This window comes from Papilio machaon, chromosome 17, assembly GCF_912999745.1.
Source record: "Papilio machaon chromosome 17, ilPapMach1.1, whole genome shotgun sequence".
NCBI classification, from domain to species: domain Eukaryota; kingdom Metazoa; phylum Arthropoda; class Insecta; order Lepidoptera; family Papilionidae; genus Papilio; species Papilio machaon.
The window spans coordinates 6,970,139-6,987,095 of NC_060002.1; the positions used below are offsets into that span (position 1 = coordinate 6,970,139).

At 32.7% G+C, this 16,957-nt stretch overlaps 3 protein-coding genes across 6 annotated transcripts; 2 read left to right on the plus strand and 1 right to left on the minus strand.

The window, feature by feature from the left end:
* The first annotated feature begins 1,250 nt into the window (after positions 1–1,250).
* On the plus strand, positions 1,251–2,653 carry LOC106707946 (peroxisomal multifunctional enzyme A-like). The gene is made up of 3 exons (XM_014499399.2): positions 1,251–1,320; positions 1,839–1,992; positions 2,311–2,653. Exons 1-3 carry the CDS (start codon positions 1,318–1,320, stop codon positions 2,511–2,513), a joined length of 360 nt encoding a protein of 119 aa, XP_014354885.2. The 5' UTR covers positions 1,251–1,317; the 3' UTR covers positions 2,514–2,653.
* Positions 2,654–4,644: 1,991 nt separating this feature from the next.
* On the plus strand, positions 4,645–7,968 carry LOC106707950. 4 transcript variants are annotated; one of them, XM_045681951.1, is made up of 4 exons: positions 4,645–4,807; positions 5,073–5,120; positions 6,082–6,324; positions 7,802–7,968. In XM_045681951.1, exons 1-4 carry the CDS (start codon positions 4,753–4,755, stop codon positions 7,930–7,932), a joined length of 477 nt encoding a protein of 158 aa, XP_045537907.1. In that variant the 5' UTR covers positions 4,645–4,752; the 3' UTR covers positions 7,933–7,968. The 4 variants fall into 4 exon arrangements, with proteins under 4 accessions (XP_045537907.1, XP_045537908.1, XP_045537909.1 ...); XM_045681952.1 differs by having other exon boundaries at positions 6,118–6,324; XM_045681953.1 differs by lacking the exon at positions 5,073–5,120.
* Positions 7,969–11,772: 3,804 nt separating this feature from the next.
* On the minus strand, positions 11,773–16,439 carry LOC106707952 (protein arginine N-methyltransferase 1). Its single transcript, XM_045681949.1, has 8 exons — positions 16,113–16,439; positions 15,838–15,998; positions 15,167–15,331; positions 14,363–14,511; positions 13,630–13,777; positions 13,416–13,505; positions 12,735–12,884; positions 11,773–12,190 (listed from the first exon to the last, which is right to left on the minus strand). Exons 1-8 carry the CDS (start codon positions 16,171–16,173, stop codon positions 12,047–12,049), a joined length of 1,068 nt encoding a protein of 355 aa, XP_045537905.1. The 5' UTR covers positions 16,174–16,439; the 3' UTR covers positions 11,773–12,046.
* Positions 16,440–16,957: the final 518 nt, after the last annotated feature.

Genomic DNA, 16,957 nt, shown 5'->3' on the forward strand with positions numbered 1-16,957 from the left:
AAGATTACAAGTCTTCGAATAGGTTTTTTCGACCGATTACATAGACCAGATGATTTTTATTAACAATTTCGCAAAGCACCAATATTGAAATACCTATGACTTCCACAAATCGAAAATGCGCATATTTTAATAAACGAGATAAGTTTCTTCAATCAAGAAACTAGTATTCAGGACTGTGTCAATAAATTCCATTCTTCAATAAATTATTCAGATGTTGTCATGTCTAGACTATAGATACGATTGTTTTCAAAAAATTCTATTTATTTTCTTATATATAAAGTAATAGAGTATCTAAAGTATGTAATCGCTTATAACTTTCACCAGAGGCTATCAAGCCGAAGCTTTTAATCCGTGAAATACGACGGCAGGGCGAGACACGGTAGCGGACACTGCGCTCGTTAGCGATTTATCGAAGCCTGCTGCACCGCACCGGCTTATGTTATTATATCCTATATACTATTAATGCTTTTAATATATATATATTATATACCTTAAACTCTACTAATCTGCAAACTTGTAGAGTTGTTATATAACTTTATGTAATTCGCCTGCTCAAAATCTTGCAAAAGAAATGAAGATCGTAGTCATTTAATTACAAATGTCATTTAAGGGTATGACATCACTGGCGAAAATAGAACGTAATCTCACAAACTCAAATTTTTCGTTAGGCAAAAAAAAACAAAAGTGAACGCAAACCTTTGTCCAAGTGAGGCAAACACTTTCTATTACAAGTGTAATGCTCGCCTTTGTATTCTTTCGATATTCATTGCCTTTATTCAAACCTTGAAACTCATTAAAATAACGTTATAACCCTGCTAATAGCACGCTAAAAGTGAAAACATTACAATTCATCTGCACATTTGATAGGAAAGTGTACTTATTATATGAAATTACATAGTCATGTACAGTAACCATGATTATACTCAGTAAGAGGACTGTTGGATTTCATTTATCAGTTAAAATATATGATACATGAAATAGTTTTCAGGGTAAGTATATCGACACCCGAGTTATCGTAATTATATCGATACATGTACGTACCAGGGTTCTATTAGACCTGTACAAATTTTATTAAAAAAAAATAATCATAAAGATTATTCCGAAAATCTGATTACTAAGAGAAACATGTCACTCATAACATAACCTTACTTCAACTATAAAAATAAACAATCAGTAGACATTAACTTAAACCAGGACTTTAAATCACCATGGTCACTGTAACAAGTCAGCGAGTGTTGCAAGAGAGAAAGCTCTCAACCGTCTTCCGAGTCCGCACTCTGTACTCGCAACGGCACTCGACACACCACAAACACCAATATGGTGAGTATTTATTTATTTATATTTAATATTTATAGGAATATACATTTATATATATTAATTATTAATAATTTTATTTCTTTTTATATTATATATGGTAATATTTAATTTTCCTTTTTAAAATATGTCATATTTAACATGATATATGTTATTTAAACAACTATTTTATTTCGTATTTAGTGTGTAATTTTTAATTTTATTAAATAGGACAAAATTTCGAAATATACTAACATTTAAATAAGTGTTTATCAATTTGTTTCATATCGTGTGGCTTTGTTTATCGCTTCTGTAAATATTTTTAATTATACGAATGTTTAGATGGATGGATGGATGTTTGTTTGAAGGTATCTCCAGATCGGCTCAACGGATCTTGATGAAATTTGGCATATAGTGTGGAAGAACATATAGGCCACTTATTAAGTTTTTTTTTAATTCCGCGCGGACGAAGTCCCGGGTGACAGCTAATAGACATTAAATTCGTTTGCTTACTAGACGCTTAACAGTGCAGTTCAATATTCCAGGGCGCGGTTCAGAGTGACAACGCGAACCTGAGCAAGTCTGAACTCGTGATGAAGATAAAGTCACGGCTGAACAAGCTCGACACCGCCAAAGCAAAGGAAGTGGGAGGCGTCTTCCTGTTTAACATCATCAAAGGCACATCTGTTTACAGCTGGAGTGAGTATTTACATAGTACCATGGGTTTTCACTAAGGAAACATGTACAAATAATATTGTTATTACTGTTTTTTCAAAGAAAATTTGTGCGTTTATAAGTTTTTGTGCTAATATTTCCATGGTACAAGTTCGTTAGCGATTCTAAACGAAAACATAGATTCAACATGGACTCATGTGTCCCGCAGTAGACCTGCTTACTTTCTGCAGAATAACTTACTGCCCTTACCCACCATATGGAATAATAGCTAGAGATAGAGAGTAAATTATGTTGATCATGATAAAAACAGTCCACTAAACACTTTCCTTTCCCTCTTTCCAGCGTTAGACCTGAACCAGGTGACGGCATACGAGGGTGAACCGGCAGAAGACCCAGACACCACGTTTACCTTAAACGAACACTATTTCAAGCAGCTGGTGACTGGCAAAGAAGACGCGAGGGTCATCATGCAGGCTGGCAGGTGTTCCGTCACGGGAGACATCATGCGTGCTATGAAACTTGAACCCTATATTAAGCTTGGTTAGATTTAAATTCCATTAACTATCTTAGGTTTAAAGATAGTACCATCAACGAATTTTATATGAACTTCCAGTTTATAAGACATCCACCAATTTAAATTACGATTAATTGTTATTTAACTTAATTTGGGTAAGAACGTTGGTTAATATTCTGATAGTGACGTGACACAACGATAAAGTTGACAAGAACAAAAAGACAACTTGAATTTAGTATGAAAAATCTTTTAGAAACATTGACTTTTGGACATGGATAAGCTCTTTATTGTATCAAACTAACCCTTTATACACAAGGCACCGCAAAAAAAATGTAATAGAGGTCCGTATTTCGTTTGGATATGACCAATGCGATGCGAAGCGTACGAAGTACTGATAATGTTATGACTACACGAATGTATTCTGTTGTTTAATTCTAACTATATAATATATTGTGTTGTAAGCAAATGTAGTTATGTTACCTTAAGTATTTAAAAAATAAGATACGTATTAACTTATAAAGTAAGTATAAATTAAGTTAATTTTTTAGTATTGATTTTGTACAAATTTTATAATTATGTCTCACATGGCATGTCTTAAAGTTTTTTTTAGTTAAAAAATAAATATATTAACTTGTTAAAGATGTAATATTATTTTGTCATTTAAAACGTACGGAATTATGGGGAAAATGTTATTTCTGCCAATTCTACATAAATCAACGATTAAAAAATTAAGTTTAAAAATAATATGGAAATGCATCAACAGATGGCGACACCACATATTGTATTTTTAACTACTCCAGCAAGAAATTTCACAACTAACATACGAAGTAATTCTAGACATTGTTAAGGCTTTATTTAAGAAACTCCTTTGTGTAAACGATCAAAAGATTGATGCAACTGTGCACTAGATGGGAAACAAAACATCACGCAAGCTCTTAAGATTTAACGATATTTTAATAGCTTCAGAATTTAACGAGACGTAAGTATTTGAAAAGTATAACGATAATTACTGCCAATACAAAGAACGTCGACAAAAATATTAAATTCTTACTATTTGTGTACAAGAGCATCTAAGAATGAATTGAGTGAAAGATGTGTGTTAGTTTCATTTGTAAAAAAAGGCGTGAATTTAATATTAGTAGAAATTTTACCGAACCTATAGAAAAGAGCAGAGAGATAATCATAAATGTTTGGTACGATTTCGAGCCATTTACATTTAAAGAAAAAGCATGTCCCATAAACAATGAATCCTAAATAATCAAAGACAATTTAAATTATCTATGCCATCTATCCGGTTTTATGTCTTTGCTAATTATCATAAAATAATCCTAACTTCAATATTAATAAGAGTGTAAACTAACATCAGTTGATGCACAGACTGGTTTCGCGGTTACGGTATCTTGGGTTCATTGGCTAACCGGTCAAGCACCCCGACTCCCGGCCCTGACATTACCACAGATAGACATACCTATTAAACCTTTTTTAACAGAAAAAAAAGTTAGTTATGCTCTATTAAGGCGAAGGCAGATGTCTATCATCCGCGAATTATACCAACTGACATCTGATTTTTGGGAAGTCGCATACAAAAGTTGAATTCTTTAAAAGTATTTTAATTTTTCTTTAAATACGTAATTATTATATAAAGAAAATAAATAGTTTTTCATGCAAATTAAATGCATTATTAATGTTAGTTATTTATATTGCACAAGAACGGATGTTTACGGACACGTTAATTGCATGTTTAGAATGTCCTATAATTGCAGGAGAGCGGCTCCTTAACTAGTTGACCTGAGGACTAAGGTACACTGAAAAGCCCTTGAATTAAAAATAACCAGCATTTTTATATAGTACACCAATGTGCATAACGCATTAAAGATATATTTGCTTCGTTTGCCACCATGAACAATAAAAAAAACTTTTCCAGACTTAGTCCACGATCGTAGACAATGGTCAAAAATTATTAGAAATAAAAAAATCATCTTTTTAAATTTTATTTTGCGAGAATATCTCAGTTTTAGTAACTTTAGTATTTAAATTTATTTCTTCCAATTTTCTTTCAATAAGTAAGGCGGTAAATATAAGAGCCATCAAAGTTGAAAGTTATTTTTGTTTTTGTTCGCGAGTGTACTGGTAAAACAAGCTTTGGCTATGTCTTGAGCCGGCTTATTTTCGTTATTTACATTCAATTGGCATCAGTTACAACTGACCAGCACAGACTGAAGAGGCTACAGTGTTAATATATATCGAAAAACAAGTGACGGAACGAAAATATGGCGGGAAAAATTTTGTTATTTGTTTTTCTTACTGTCATCGCTCTCAGCCATGGTAAGTTTAAATATTTAATTAGAAAAAAATAGTGCACTTTAAGTAAGTTTTTATTTGTACAGTATTAAAATAGTGCCTTCCAGAACAAAATAAAAATTTAACATGTTTAGCATTTACAGTAAAATAATAACAATAAATATTCAATTTAATTAAAATATTAATTTATTAATCAAATCCTTAAAAAATAAGCCTCCATAAGGTTCGACATACTGCTATTAAAAGCTGGCATTTGAGTTTTTTACCTAAATCAAATTTTGATCAATAGGTGAAGCTCAGAATAACTTCGAGACCAGCAGAGTTAAAGTACCAACGGGTAAGATGAATGGTTTCTGAACGGGCTTTCGGTGCATCATATAATATTTTTTAAATCTATGTATCTATCCACAATGTATGAATTAATATTGCCATGTTAATAAATTAAAAGTTATTTCGTATGCAGTTGCAATAACCAAAACTTTGTCTTTGTCTACGTTTATTTTTGTAATAATAAAAAATAACACTCGATATAAAGAATAAATTGAACTTTGTGTAAAAAACTCATTCAAACTAAACTTGATTAATTGAAACAATAGGACATTAATTAAATGTCGTCACGTCATTAATTTTCCACTGTCATCAAAGTAATAATTCCATTTCCATTCACAATCATTACTAAAATGTCGGTCATCGTCCCCATTTCATATAATTTCTAAAATTGTAGAGGTTTTATTTAACGTTATATTAGAAATAAAGAAAGAAAGAAAGAAAAATATTTATTGCCACATAAAAAAAATATTAAACCAAAAAAGGCACAAACTTGGCACAATAATGTGGCAAAAGGGAGCAAGCTCAGCGAAGCAGGGACAGACTGAAAAGCCCTTGCGCTGGTTTTCAGCTGGCACCTTTACAAAAAATAATAGTAAAAATAAAAAAAGAAAAAAAATAAAAAGATAGTTAGAGTTAGATATTAGAGCAATTATATTAATATATGGTATAAAACATTATGGATTTTATCATGCAATTGCTAATTACGATAATGGGGCAATTAATTTAATTTAAATATCTCGTATAAAAAAGAAAACGTGGTCCCCCTACTTCAAACAGTTACTAAAACCACTTCTTTAGTCATCTATTTCGAAGTAAGAGCCTTCCATTTAGTTTTCACATAGCTAAACTGACTCAGGGAAAATAGAATTTACCTTTTTAACTTTTTCTATATCATCGGCACAGCTGCATCACTTAACCAACATCATTCACTCATCTAACTCTTCATTCATTCATCACTTCACCAACAGGTATAGGATTTAGCCAAATACTGGACTATTTACTAGGAGGCTACGGGAACGGGCATTACCCGGAAAGATACCCGGGCGGGTATTATCCGGGTGGCGGTTACCACGGGCAATATCCGGGTTACAATCCGGGACTGGTGGGACCACCTGGTGCTCATCCGGGTTGTCCGCTCTGCGATTCTTCTGTATACAGCTATTGTTCGTATAAGCAGGCTCATGACGCGTGCTGTTGCGAACATTCTGGTTGTAAGTAATTTTTTAACTTTTTTAAAATATAAAGAAATGAAAAAATCTATTGACAAGAATAGTAAACAGTTTGAATTATATTTTGGAGTTATATTAGGTCCTTACATATGAAATTGGCGTTTTGTATGGGAGGAACAAATAGTCGAATATTTTTTAATATAATATATTTAATTAATCAAAGTATGAAACATTATTTTCTATGCACTTTTGCCATCTCATAGGTAGTTTATTGATCCCTTTACTAAAAAAACCAGTCGGACGGGAATCAATAAAATCTTTGAAGGCGATTTGGACTGCCCCATCGGAGTTGAATTTTTTCCCTTGCAAGAAATTATCCAAATTTCGAAAAAAATGGTAATCTGTTGGAGCAAGGTCCGCGGAGTACGGAGGATGTCTTAGACTTTCCAATTGAAGCTCTTCTAATTTAGTAGCCGTCTGTTGCGCAGTGTGTGGTCTAGCGTTGTCGTGAAGCAGCAGTGGCGTGGAGCGATTGACCAGCCTAGGTTGTTTAGCCGCTAGCTTTTCCATCATGGTTTGCAATTGCTGACAATAGACATCAGCCGTAATAGTCTGGCCAGATTTGAGAAAACTGTAATGAACAATATCGGCACTAGTCCACCAAACGCTTACAAGTAACTTTTTTGGGGTTAATTTTCGCTTGGGGCAGGATTTGGCTGGCTGGCCAGGATCCAACCATTGCACTGAGCGCTTCCGGTTATCGTAAAGAACCCATTTTTCATCACAGGTAATGATTCGGTTTAAAATACCTTCATTATTGTGCCGGTTTAGTAATGTAACGCAACAGTCGACGCGCGTTTGCCGGTTTGCTTCAGTCAATTCGTGAGGTACCCACCTTTCAAGCTTTTTAATCTTCCCAATTTGCTTCAAGTGAATTAAAACAGTTTTATCACTAACATCGCAGCCTGCAGCTAACTCGGACGTGGTTTGCGATGGATCCGCTTCCACAATAGCCTTCAACTCTTCATTATCAACTTGAGTCTCAGGCCGTCCACGGGGCTTGTTCTGCAGATCGAAATTTCCAGAACGAAAACGTTGGAACCAAAAACGAACTGTGTTTTCTTTTGCAACACGACCGCCATACACATCATTCACCCTTCGAGTCGTTTCCGCAGCACTAGTGCCACGGCGGAACTCGTACTCGTAAATAATGCGATATTTTAAGTTTTCCATTTTGTAAAATGAGTGACGCAAACAGAAAAAAACAGAAGAAAAAAAACAAATGAATGACGGTCATCGAACCACAAATACATGAGTCTATAGCTGTACAAATTTGAATTTGGAATTCCTTACCAAAGAGGAGAAACTCGTGATTAAAGTGGCCAGTACGAAAAACGCCAATTTCATATGTAAGGACCTAATATTATATTATATATATTTAAAATTGCGTTCGGATTTTTCATATCTGATGTATAAAAGAAATTAGCATTTTCGATTCATAAACATGTTTTGTTCACAGTTATGTCCTTCTACTGCCACAGCACCAACTGCAATTTCGTGTATGCCAACTCCTGCGAGGAGTACCACCTCATTACTAACTGCTGCTGTGTCGATGTTCAGAAGAGCGCGTTACCCAACGTCGTCGCATAATTGACTCTATTGCATACGCAATTAGTTTTAAAATGGTAAATTACGTGATAGTTTTAAGACAAAATAAAAACATACAATTATAATGCAGGTTTCCTTTATTTTGAAGCGACCTAACAACTCCATTATGTAATGCATACAAAAATAAAGTCAAAACTTTTTAACTATTTCATTGCAAAACACGAAAAACTGAAACAGATCATATCAGATCAGATTTTTAAAGCACGTTCTATCACTAGGGTAAACCTTTAACATCCAGTTAATCTATCTTAGATCAACTATAACAAACCTGAAATAAATTGAATTTGATGTAAACCATCAAATCCTACTTGTTTGAGAAGACTTATAAAACGAATGCGACGCGTTGCGCAGAGCACACGTCAAACTTAGTAGCATTATGTTAGCTTCGCTAAAGCTTATTAGCTGCAGGCGCTGTAAGTTTACTAAATCTAATACTATTTAGAATATACTAGCTGTCGCCCGCGACTCCGTCCGCGCGCAGTTAAAAAAAAATGAAAAATAGATGTTGGCCGATTCTCAGACCTACTGAATATGCTCACAAAATTTCATGAGAATCGGTCAAGCCGTTTCGGAGGAGTACGGTGACGAAAACTGTGATTCGAGAATTTTATATATTAGATATGACGTTAGAATTAGAACAAAACCTTAAAATAAATACATGGTACTAGTAAATATGTGATAATAAATAAAAATTGTTCAAAACGGCAGGGAAGATCATAAAATTAATGTGGAATCTTACGACTTAAGGCGCTTTGAAAAGTGCGTACTCTCCATTGTAGTCGGGTAATTAATCTGTAGAGTCGAATTATCTGACCCCAAAATATCCGTTTAAAACTTATTGTTTTATGTTTTTTACTGATATTTTGGTCTCGGAAACACACAATAGTAAGGTTAAAAAATAAAACACGTGGTCGCTTAATGAATATATTTAGATTTACCATACTTACTTCTCGAAACAAATATTTGTATTAAAGGAAAAAAATATTCATAGTTTAACTAAACTTTTGAATATTAATGCAGGTGTTAAGACAAATTTAGTGTTCATAGGATCTATCACGAATATTTGCGTGAGTTGCGATACGGGCGCTGTACAAATTCTAGTATAAATTTTGTCGATTACGTTACGAAAACATTCTCACAAATATTCGTGCTAGGTACAGTCAGCTTCATAAATATAGTGGCAGTCAAGATATCCAAATATATAGGAACACCTAAAGTGATCAATTATATAAGTACAACCAAAGTTATCAAATTAATTGAAGCATCCACTCTGCTCAAAAACATCGGAGCGTTCACATCGTCATATATATGAGTACATTCAAAGTGCCCATAATTATAGTAACAGACATAGCGTCAATAGTAACGAAGCATCGAAAGTATGCAAAAATATCGGAACATTTGACAAAATTGAACTCTATCTCTATTTACTTAAGATACACTTTGATATATACTACATCTGTTAAATTTATTTGACGCTTTGTATTAAGATAACAGGTTGTCCAGTAAGTTCGTTCCGATTTTCAATAGGTATTTTAGAATAGACTCGAATATATTACAATTATTGAAAACATATGACATGTTTACATAACACATACATACTAAAAGAGGATAACTTCAGCCATATTTTGACAAATGGTAGGACACGATTCGTTCTTTTCTATTAGTTTTATAAAAACTGATTGACTTAATTTTTGTCGAAATAAATAAGACGTTTTGCTATAAAATCGAACAAATATAATTTAAAAGACGTATGCCAAAACTTAAGGGCCTTTAAAATTTCCCTTAAAAATGGGCACGAACTTATCGGACAACCCAACATTTTTCTTCTTATTATTATAATAACGCTTAAAATTTATAAATTTACGATACATGACAGATACCTAATCTATATATATAAAAGAAAGTCGTGTTAGTTACACTGTTTATAACTCAAGTTCGGTCGAACTGATTTAGCTGAAAATTGATGGGGGGGTGGTAGCTTAGAACTAGGAGACGGACATAGGAACTTTTTATCTTGTGAGCATTTTTTTTATTCCGCGCGGACGAAGTCGCGGGTAAAAGCTAGTAAGTAATATCAAATTTTACTCTGTCACAGTATGTGCTAGTTTCAGTGTTTTACTATTTTCGCCGCAGTACGTAAGTTTAATGGTTCGAATCCCAGGCTTACAAGGTTTTTATTTTTCAATATTATCGATCACATATAGAGCTTGATTTTTTTAATGAAAAGGAAAAATCTGGTAATGTACTTAGAATATGTTTTTTTTCTTAACAAAAACAATTTAAAATTTTTATTTTTGGGGTATTAAATATTTAAATAAAATTAATAACGGTTAGGTTCGGCCATCTCGGGATAAAGCGAGTGGGCGGAGAGTGTTTTCACTTGTCATTGCGGTCATTGAAATTGAATTCTACTCGTATATCCATATCCTTGAAATACACTTTGAAAGTATACAACTTCTGTTAAATTAATTGATAATTTGTATCAAAATATTTTTCTCTTACTGTTAGGTATCTTCAGTCCGGTTGCAGTAGAATTTTCCAAGGATAGATTTATTACACGTATTAGATGTCGCCTGTGACTTAGTCCGCGCGGAATTTAATGACGAAACTTACAATAATAAACGTGAACAATAAAAAAACATGCTAATGACGTCTCGGTTAAAAAAAGGGACAAGGAATATTGTGGTTCCTTAATTTTTAAAGATATCGAATAGTAATCAATAATTGTTGCGATAAAGTTCAATTTTATATAACGCTTTGATAATAAAATTAAAAATCTTAAAAAAAAAGGAAAAAATTAACAAAGTTTGGGATTCGAATCGCCATAACTGCGTATTACAGCGAACAGTTAAGCCGTAAGGACAAACTGGCATATATGGTGACAAATTAAAATTTGATATTGCTTATCTATCTAGTATCTGTCATGCGGGACGTAAACTTGTAGTAAATAGCAAAAAAATGTTTTGATATAAAATGTCAAATTAATTTAACAGATGTAGTAAATTTCAAAGTGTATCTTAAGTAAATAGAGATAGAGTTCAATTTTGTCAAATGTTCCGATATTTTTGCATACTTTCGATGCTTCGTTACTATTGACGCTATGTCTGTTACTATAATTATGGGCACTTTGAATGTACTCATATATATGACGATGTGAACGCTTCGATCTTTTTGAGCAGAGTGGATGCTTCAATTAATTTGATAACTTTGGTTGTACTTATATAATTGATCACTTTAGGTGTTCCTATATATTTGGATATCTTGACTGCCACTATATTTATGAAGCTGACTGTACCAAGGTAACTTTTTTTTTATTAGTCTCCTTTAATTTCTAATGACTTGCCTAAAATGGCAATATAGTAGTCTAAAAGTCTATAAAGATGTTCAATTCTTAAATATTTGTCAATTCTTTCAGCCAAATAACTTTTTATCAAGTATTATTTTTTATCTTCTGAACTTTTTCAAAATATCGTTGAGAAATAAAAAGAAGTTTTCATAAAACGAACTACAATAACACACAGGAAAATGTAAATTTGTTTAATAATGGAAACTTATATTTAATGAAATATTCTTGAGTAACAAAATGTATACATTACTGAACTACTGAGATACCAAATTGTGTAAAAAATTTTCAAATCTACCCGTTTTTTACTTATTACTATATTTAAATTTGAATTTATTGTATTTTGTCGTTTCACATTCAAAATTTACAATATCATTTAATAAGTGAAAAAGTAATTTAAAAGAAAACAAAAAAAAAAATAATTCAAATGAACATTTTCTTACATTTTCAACACAAATTCACAGATAATTTATCACTGGGAAAGTCATTTTGGTAAATTTGACACGAGTTGACAAAAATGTTAAAAAAAAAATGCCCAATTTACTTAATAATTGTGCATTCTGTTATTGCATTCTAGCATCTATACATTGGACAGTTCTTAAAGATTTTATTTGATGAAAACATTTTTTTTTTAACTGTAATACTTCACTTAGAAACAAAGCGTTCCTTCACACTGAGAAATAAAAACTTATCATCACTATAAATACTCAAGTTGAGCGTAGTGAGTCTAAATTAGGCACTTATGAGCTACACTCAACGCATTCTGTAATGATTCTTCTCTTTGACCTGACAGAGTTCTCCTTTGAACTCAATCTCCACTTCAAAGTCAAGATCACGGTTGTTCCGTTCATTCTGTTTCATAGAGAATGTGCCCGTTATCTCTTCACCTTTCTTCACCTATAAATATTAAATGATGATTGATTAGTTTCTAATAGAATAGACCTTAAAGACCTTAAATGTTTAGATGGATGGATGGATGTTTGTTTGAAGGTATCTCCGGAATGGCTCAATGGATCTTGATTAAATTTGACACAGATATATAACATCTCTATCTCTCTAGAGTTGGTCCCTCATGTCTGAGGATCGTGGTCAGCATCAGGGTTAGTTCTGGAGTAGATGATTCGTTTCCACCGAACCTAATATATAGATATAGTAACCTAATATATAGCATAGTCTAGAAGAAAACATAGGCTACTTGTTAAGTTTTTTTTTAATACCGCGCATACAGAGTCGCGGGCGACAGCTAGTATACTATAATGGAATAACTTAAGCTCAAACATATCAAGATCCAAACTCCTTTCGAGTATAATTTATATAAGTAATTGTAATTCATAACTAAACTATTAGAAAAAAATTAATTGCACAATAAATCAGACTTTAAGACAACTTACAAAAGATCTCCGTGTATTTACTTAAAAAAAAATAAAAAAAAATAACTTACCGTCATATATTCATCAAAGTAGAAGACAGTCTGCTTCCAATGTGTGTATGGTGCCTCAGGTGCGGTGCTAAATCCCAACCGTTTGTGGGACTTCGTAAATTCCACATTAAAGAATGTCACCAGAGCTTGGATGAAGTCGTTACGACGGACCTAGAAAACAAATTAGCACATTTTTTAAAATTAAGTGAATTTCCCAACATTAACAGAAAGGACAAACAAGTTCAATTCTTTATATAGATTGTACTGAACAAATATATTTGTTATTCGTTGCACAACTTGTATTTTGATTTTTTTTTAATGTTTTATTTGAAGGTATCTCCGGAACAGCTCAACGGATCTTGATAAAATTTGACAAAGATGTAGAACATAGTCTGAAAGAACAGATAGGCTACTTATAAAAGATTTTTTTATCCTGCGCGAACGGAGTCACGGGCAAAAGCTAGTTAATTATACAAGTATTAAGATTATTATTGAATGTTATTTACTACTAGCTTTAACCCGCGACTCCATCCGCGCGGAAAAATGCACACAAGATAAAAAAGTTCCTATGTCCGTCTCCTAGTTCTAAGCTACCTCCTCATCAATTTTCAGCTAAATCAGTTCGACCGATCTTGAGTTATAAATAGTGTAACTAACACGACTTTCTTTTATATATATAGATTATTAAAAATTATAACTCACCTGCATATGGAATTTTGCTTCAAAGTTCAAATCTTCCTTCTTAACTGTATACAAGTCAATTTCTTTCAGTAAACAAGAATTTGTGACCACCTGAAAAAAATAGAGGCTACAATAAATATGATATATATTGTATGTAACAATAACAGAATAATTGTGATAACCCAATTACACATACACCTTACAAAAAAAAAATTGTAACTATATAAAAGCTGACCTGTTTAGCATCAACAACATCAACAAGAGGTTCGGAGATGGCAACCTTCCTGATGGAAGACATGTCGAAACCGTACACATCATCCCACCAGTTGATCTTCTCGTCCTTGTACTGCCTATCTTCAATACCACAGATAAACAATGTGCATCTGTTGAATACAAGAGAATATTGTAATAATTCAACAGTATTAATATTATAACAGGCAACACAAAAACAACGATGTTACGTTACACTGAGTAATATAGTGTACGCGATTTAAATCTCGTAATTCCGTTTTTTGATTTACAAGTGATCGCCCATTAGTCGAAATACAGCCAAATAACAATCTTTTTTTTACATTATTAGGTGGCAAAAAAAGCTATCAGCCACATGAATTCGCCAAAATAGCGAAGCGTCCGTTAAATTGGCTATATCCATATTAGCTCTCTGCCATTCCACTCATCAGACAACATGCAAAACAACTTCCATTTCTCGCCTATCTTTTGTGTGGTCATGAATTGCACCGTGTGAGTTGAACAATTCAACCAATAGAAGAATTTGAGAACACCATATAGGAAACTGTCTTACAACTAATATAATATTGGTTAAACTATTGAATATTCTGACAGAAATCTATTATCACTATGTATAACAAGTTGTGACACTATCCTGATTCAAGAAATGGCTGCAATTTTTTTTAGTTAACATATATTATGAAATCATACTAAATCCTAGTTTACAAATTTTACTTTACCTATCAGGGAACAGCATACCGCCAGGTTTCAACCACTTATCACGAGCATATAGCACAGTATCCAACATACTCTCATAGAACAGACAGTAGCCCATCCACTCTGAGATTATTATATCCACTTTGTCCACTGGCAACTCTACTTCCTCTACCTGACAATGTAAACCACAACTTACTTAACATAATTTAGGACATTGAAAATGTAATAATGAACTCAGATGTTGTAGAAGGGATGAGGAATAAACATTAAAGGTATAAAGAAAATAATGTAAATTTTATTTGTTCCATTGTTTTTTTTTATATATCATAAGGTGGCAAACGAGCCTACAACCACCTGGATTCGCCGAAATAGCGAGGCGACCGCTGCCCATAGACTTTCGCAAATGCAGATGCATTGCCTACCTTTAAACAATGGAGAAGGGGGCGCACAGAAAGGGGTTATAATATCTCTTCTGCCAAATCCACTTCCCCTTCCCATCCTTTCCTAATAAGAAAAGGGAAGGAAGGGAAAAAGGACTAAAATTAGGCCTCCGGTACCACACTCATCAGACTGTACTTGGAATTGCTTCCACTTCACCCTGTCTTCTGTGTGGTCGTGGTATTTCACTGGTCGACCCAACCAATTCATGCACCCAACAAATATTTTTGTTAAAATAGTCTTCATAAGCATAAAAAAAAATTAAGTTTTGTATTTTGTATTATTTATCAATCACCTAAGCAATTATTAAACATAAAATCTAGACATAATCAATGAAAATCTTAATTTTAATATCTATTTTGGAGTAATACAGTAAGTTGGTTCATTACCTTTCCTTTGACAATTTCTATGACATCATCGAGTTTGTTAGCCTCAACAATCTTGCGAGCGTAGTCTACAATATTAGAGCACTCCACAGCTATCACTTTAGCTGCACCAGCCTTTGCTGCAAACATTGACAGGATGCCCGTACCACATCCAATGTCCAATACAGTCTGTAAACATCATAAATCATAGAATTGTGTTAACTAAATATGATTAAATTTAAAAATAATGTTGGTTTTGAAGAAATAAAAATGGGACCATTATTATCCAGACCATTTCTACAGGTAACTTTAAATTAATACTAATTAAAAATTTACAGAATTGATATTGATACCAATAGTAGAATTACAAGTGAAAATGTCATGCCAGTATTAGTTTTAGTTCCTTGAGGAGCATTTCAGAAGTAGTTTATCTTCAGGCTCATCATGTTATATTTCGGAAGTAAATGCATAGTGAAAAATTTAAATAGCAAATTGCTTTACTGTTATAACAAATATCAATACCAAATTTTGTTTTGTAAGGTAATATCAAGAATTTTTTAACGTCTTTGTTTCCAAAAGAATCATACTGATGTTCAAAAAAAGATGACATTTTTTATTTAAATATAATTTACAGGTTTTACTTTTATCATCCAACAAAACAGAAGTAAATTTTTACTATCACGTTTTATACTTACTTTTTCTTTGAATAAATGCCTATTATGGTACATGGCGTTTCGATACGTGAGCGTGCGCACTTCATCTTTTAGCATTTCCTCGTGTATACCAAAATGCGCGTACGAGTCAAAATAATAGTCCCTGGATGTCATCTCCTCCGCTGCGACATTCTTGTCCGGCCCTGAAACATTTTAACCTCAAATTTTTATAAATGCGCTGTAATAACAATAGCATAGCAAAGCACATTTTCGTCAACGGACGCCGGGCGTCACTCAAAAGCGGTTTTGTAACTTACCATTTTCGAGCGGTGTAGTAGCCGCCGAAGTTCCTTCTTGTGCAACATCCATGCTTTCCATTGTAAATTAACTCAAAAGAAGACAAATGCTAAAATTTAATAATCTTCTCCTATAACCTGTAACTCGTTTACTGAACGCCAATCGATCTGTCACGAAGTGCCTTAAGAGTTTTATAATTCAATTTTTGTTTACCTATTACCTTACTATAGTTTACTTAATGCTAATTCTAGAAATTATAGTAGTAAATATCACAAATCGCAATGGTAAAATACAAAACTTATGAATACGCTCGATCGGTAGAACGAGCTTTCTTCAAATCAAAATGGTTTGAAAAGACAGACTAAAAAGCGCGGCGCATAAATTAGATTTCAGAGACGCTTTTTATAGTCTGTAGACAACAAAATGTTTTATTTAAAAAAACGAGTTATTTATTTTAAATTGAAAATGTAATTTACTGATTTTTATTTATTCAAAAGTACGGTTTTAATGTTAATGTTGTCTCTTGAAAACGTTTTCAACATTTTATCATAACCTAAAGAATGGTGAAAAATTAAAAACACACAGAGCACAATCACACAAAAAATAATTTTGTACTTATGTGATTTGTGTTTGCTTACATCATAAATCAAATTAATATAATTGTAAATCTATGTGATTTGCTTACATTATGAAAATAGGGTTATGCTTTATGATTTTTTACAGTTATTCTAAAAATTCGAATGAAAGGAAATAATAGTCTAAAATGTATTGAATAAAATAAACTAAAAAAATAATCGCAAGTAATGAGAATGACGGTTATATAAGTTATTTTTGGTCAAGTAAAGGTTTACATTTTATTTTATCT

What these genes read in the sequence shown, in the direction of transcription:
- LOC106707946 (XM_014499399.2), top strand. An exon ending in CACATCTGTTTACAGCTGGA is followed by an intron (nt 1,993 to 2,310) that starts GTGAGTATTTAC and finishes CCCTCTTTCCAG; the next exon opens with CGTTAGACCTGAACCAGGTG.
- LOC106707950 (XM_045681951.1), top strand. Translation starts at nt 4,753, where the DNA reads ATGGCGGGAAAAATTTTGTTATTTGTTTTTCTTACTGTCATCGCTCTC. An exon ending in CAGAGTTAAAGTACCAACGG is followed by an intron (nt 5,121 to 6,081) that starts GTAAGATGAATG and finishes CTTCACCAACAG; the next exon opens with GTATAGGATTTAGCCAAATA. An exon ending in CTGTTGCGAACATTCTGGTT is followed by an intron (nt 6,325 to 7,801) that starts GTAAGTAATTTT and finishes TTTTGTTCACAG; the next exon opens with TTATGTCCTTCTACTGCCAC.
- LOC106707952 (XM_045681949.1), bottom strand. Translation starts at nt 16,173, where the DNA reads ATGGAAAGCATGGATGTTGCACAAGAAGGAACTTCGGCGGCTACTACA. An exon ending in GGCATTTATTCAAAGAAAAA is followed by an intron (nt 15,332 to 15,837) that starts GTAAGTATAAAA and finishes TGATGTTTACAG; the next exon opens with ACTGTATTGGACATTGGATG. An exon ending in GGTATGCTGTTCCCTGATAG is followed by an intron (nt 13,778 to 14,362) that starts GTAAAGTAAAAT and finishes TGTATTCAACAG; the next exon opens with ATGCACATTGTTTATCTGTG.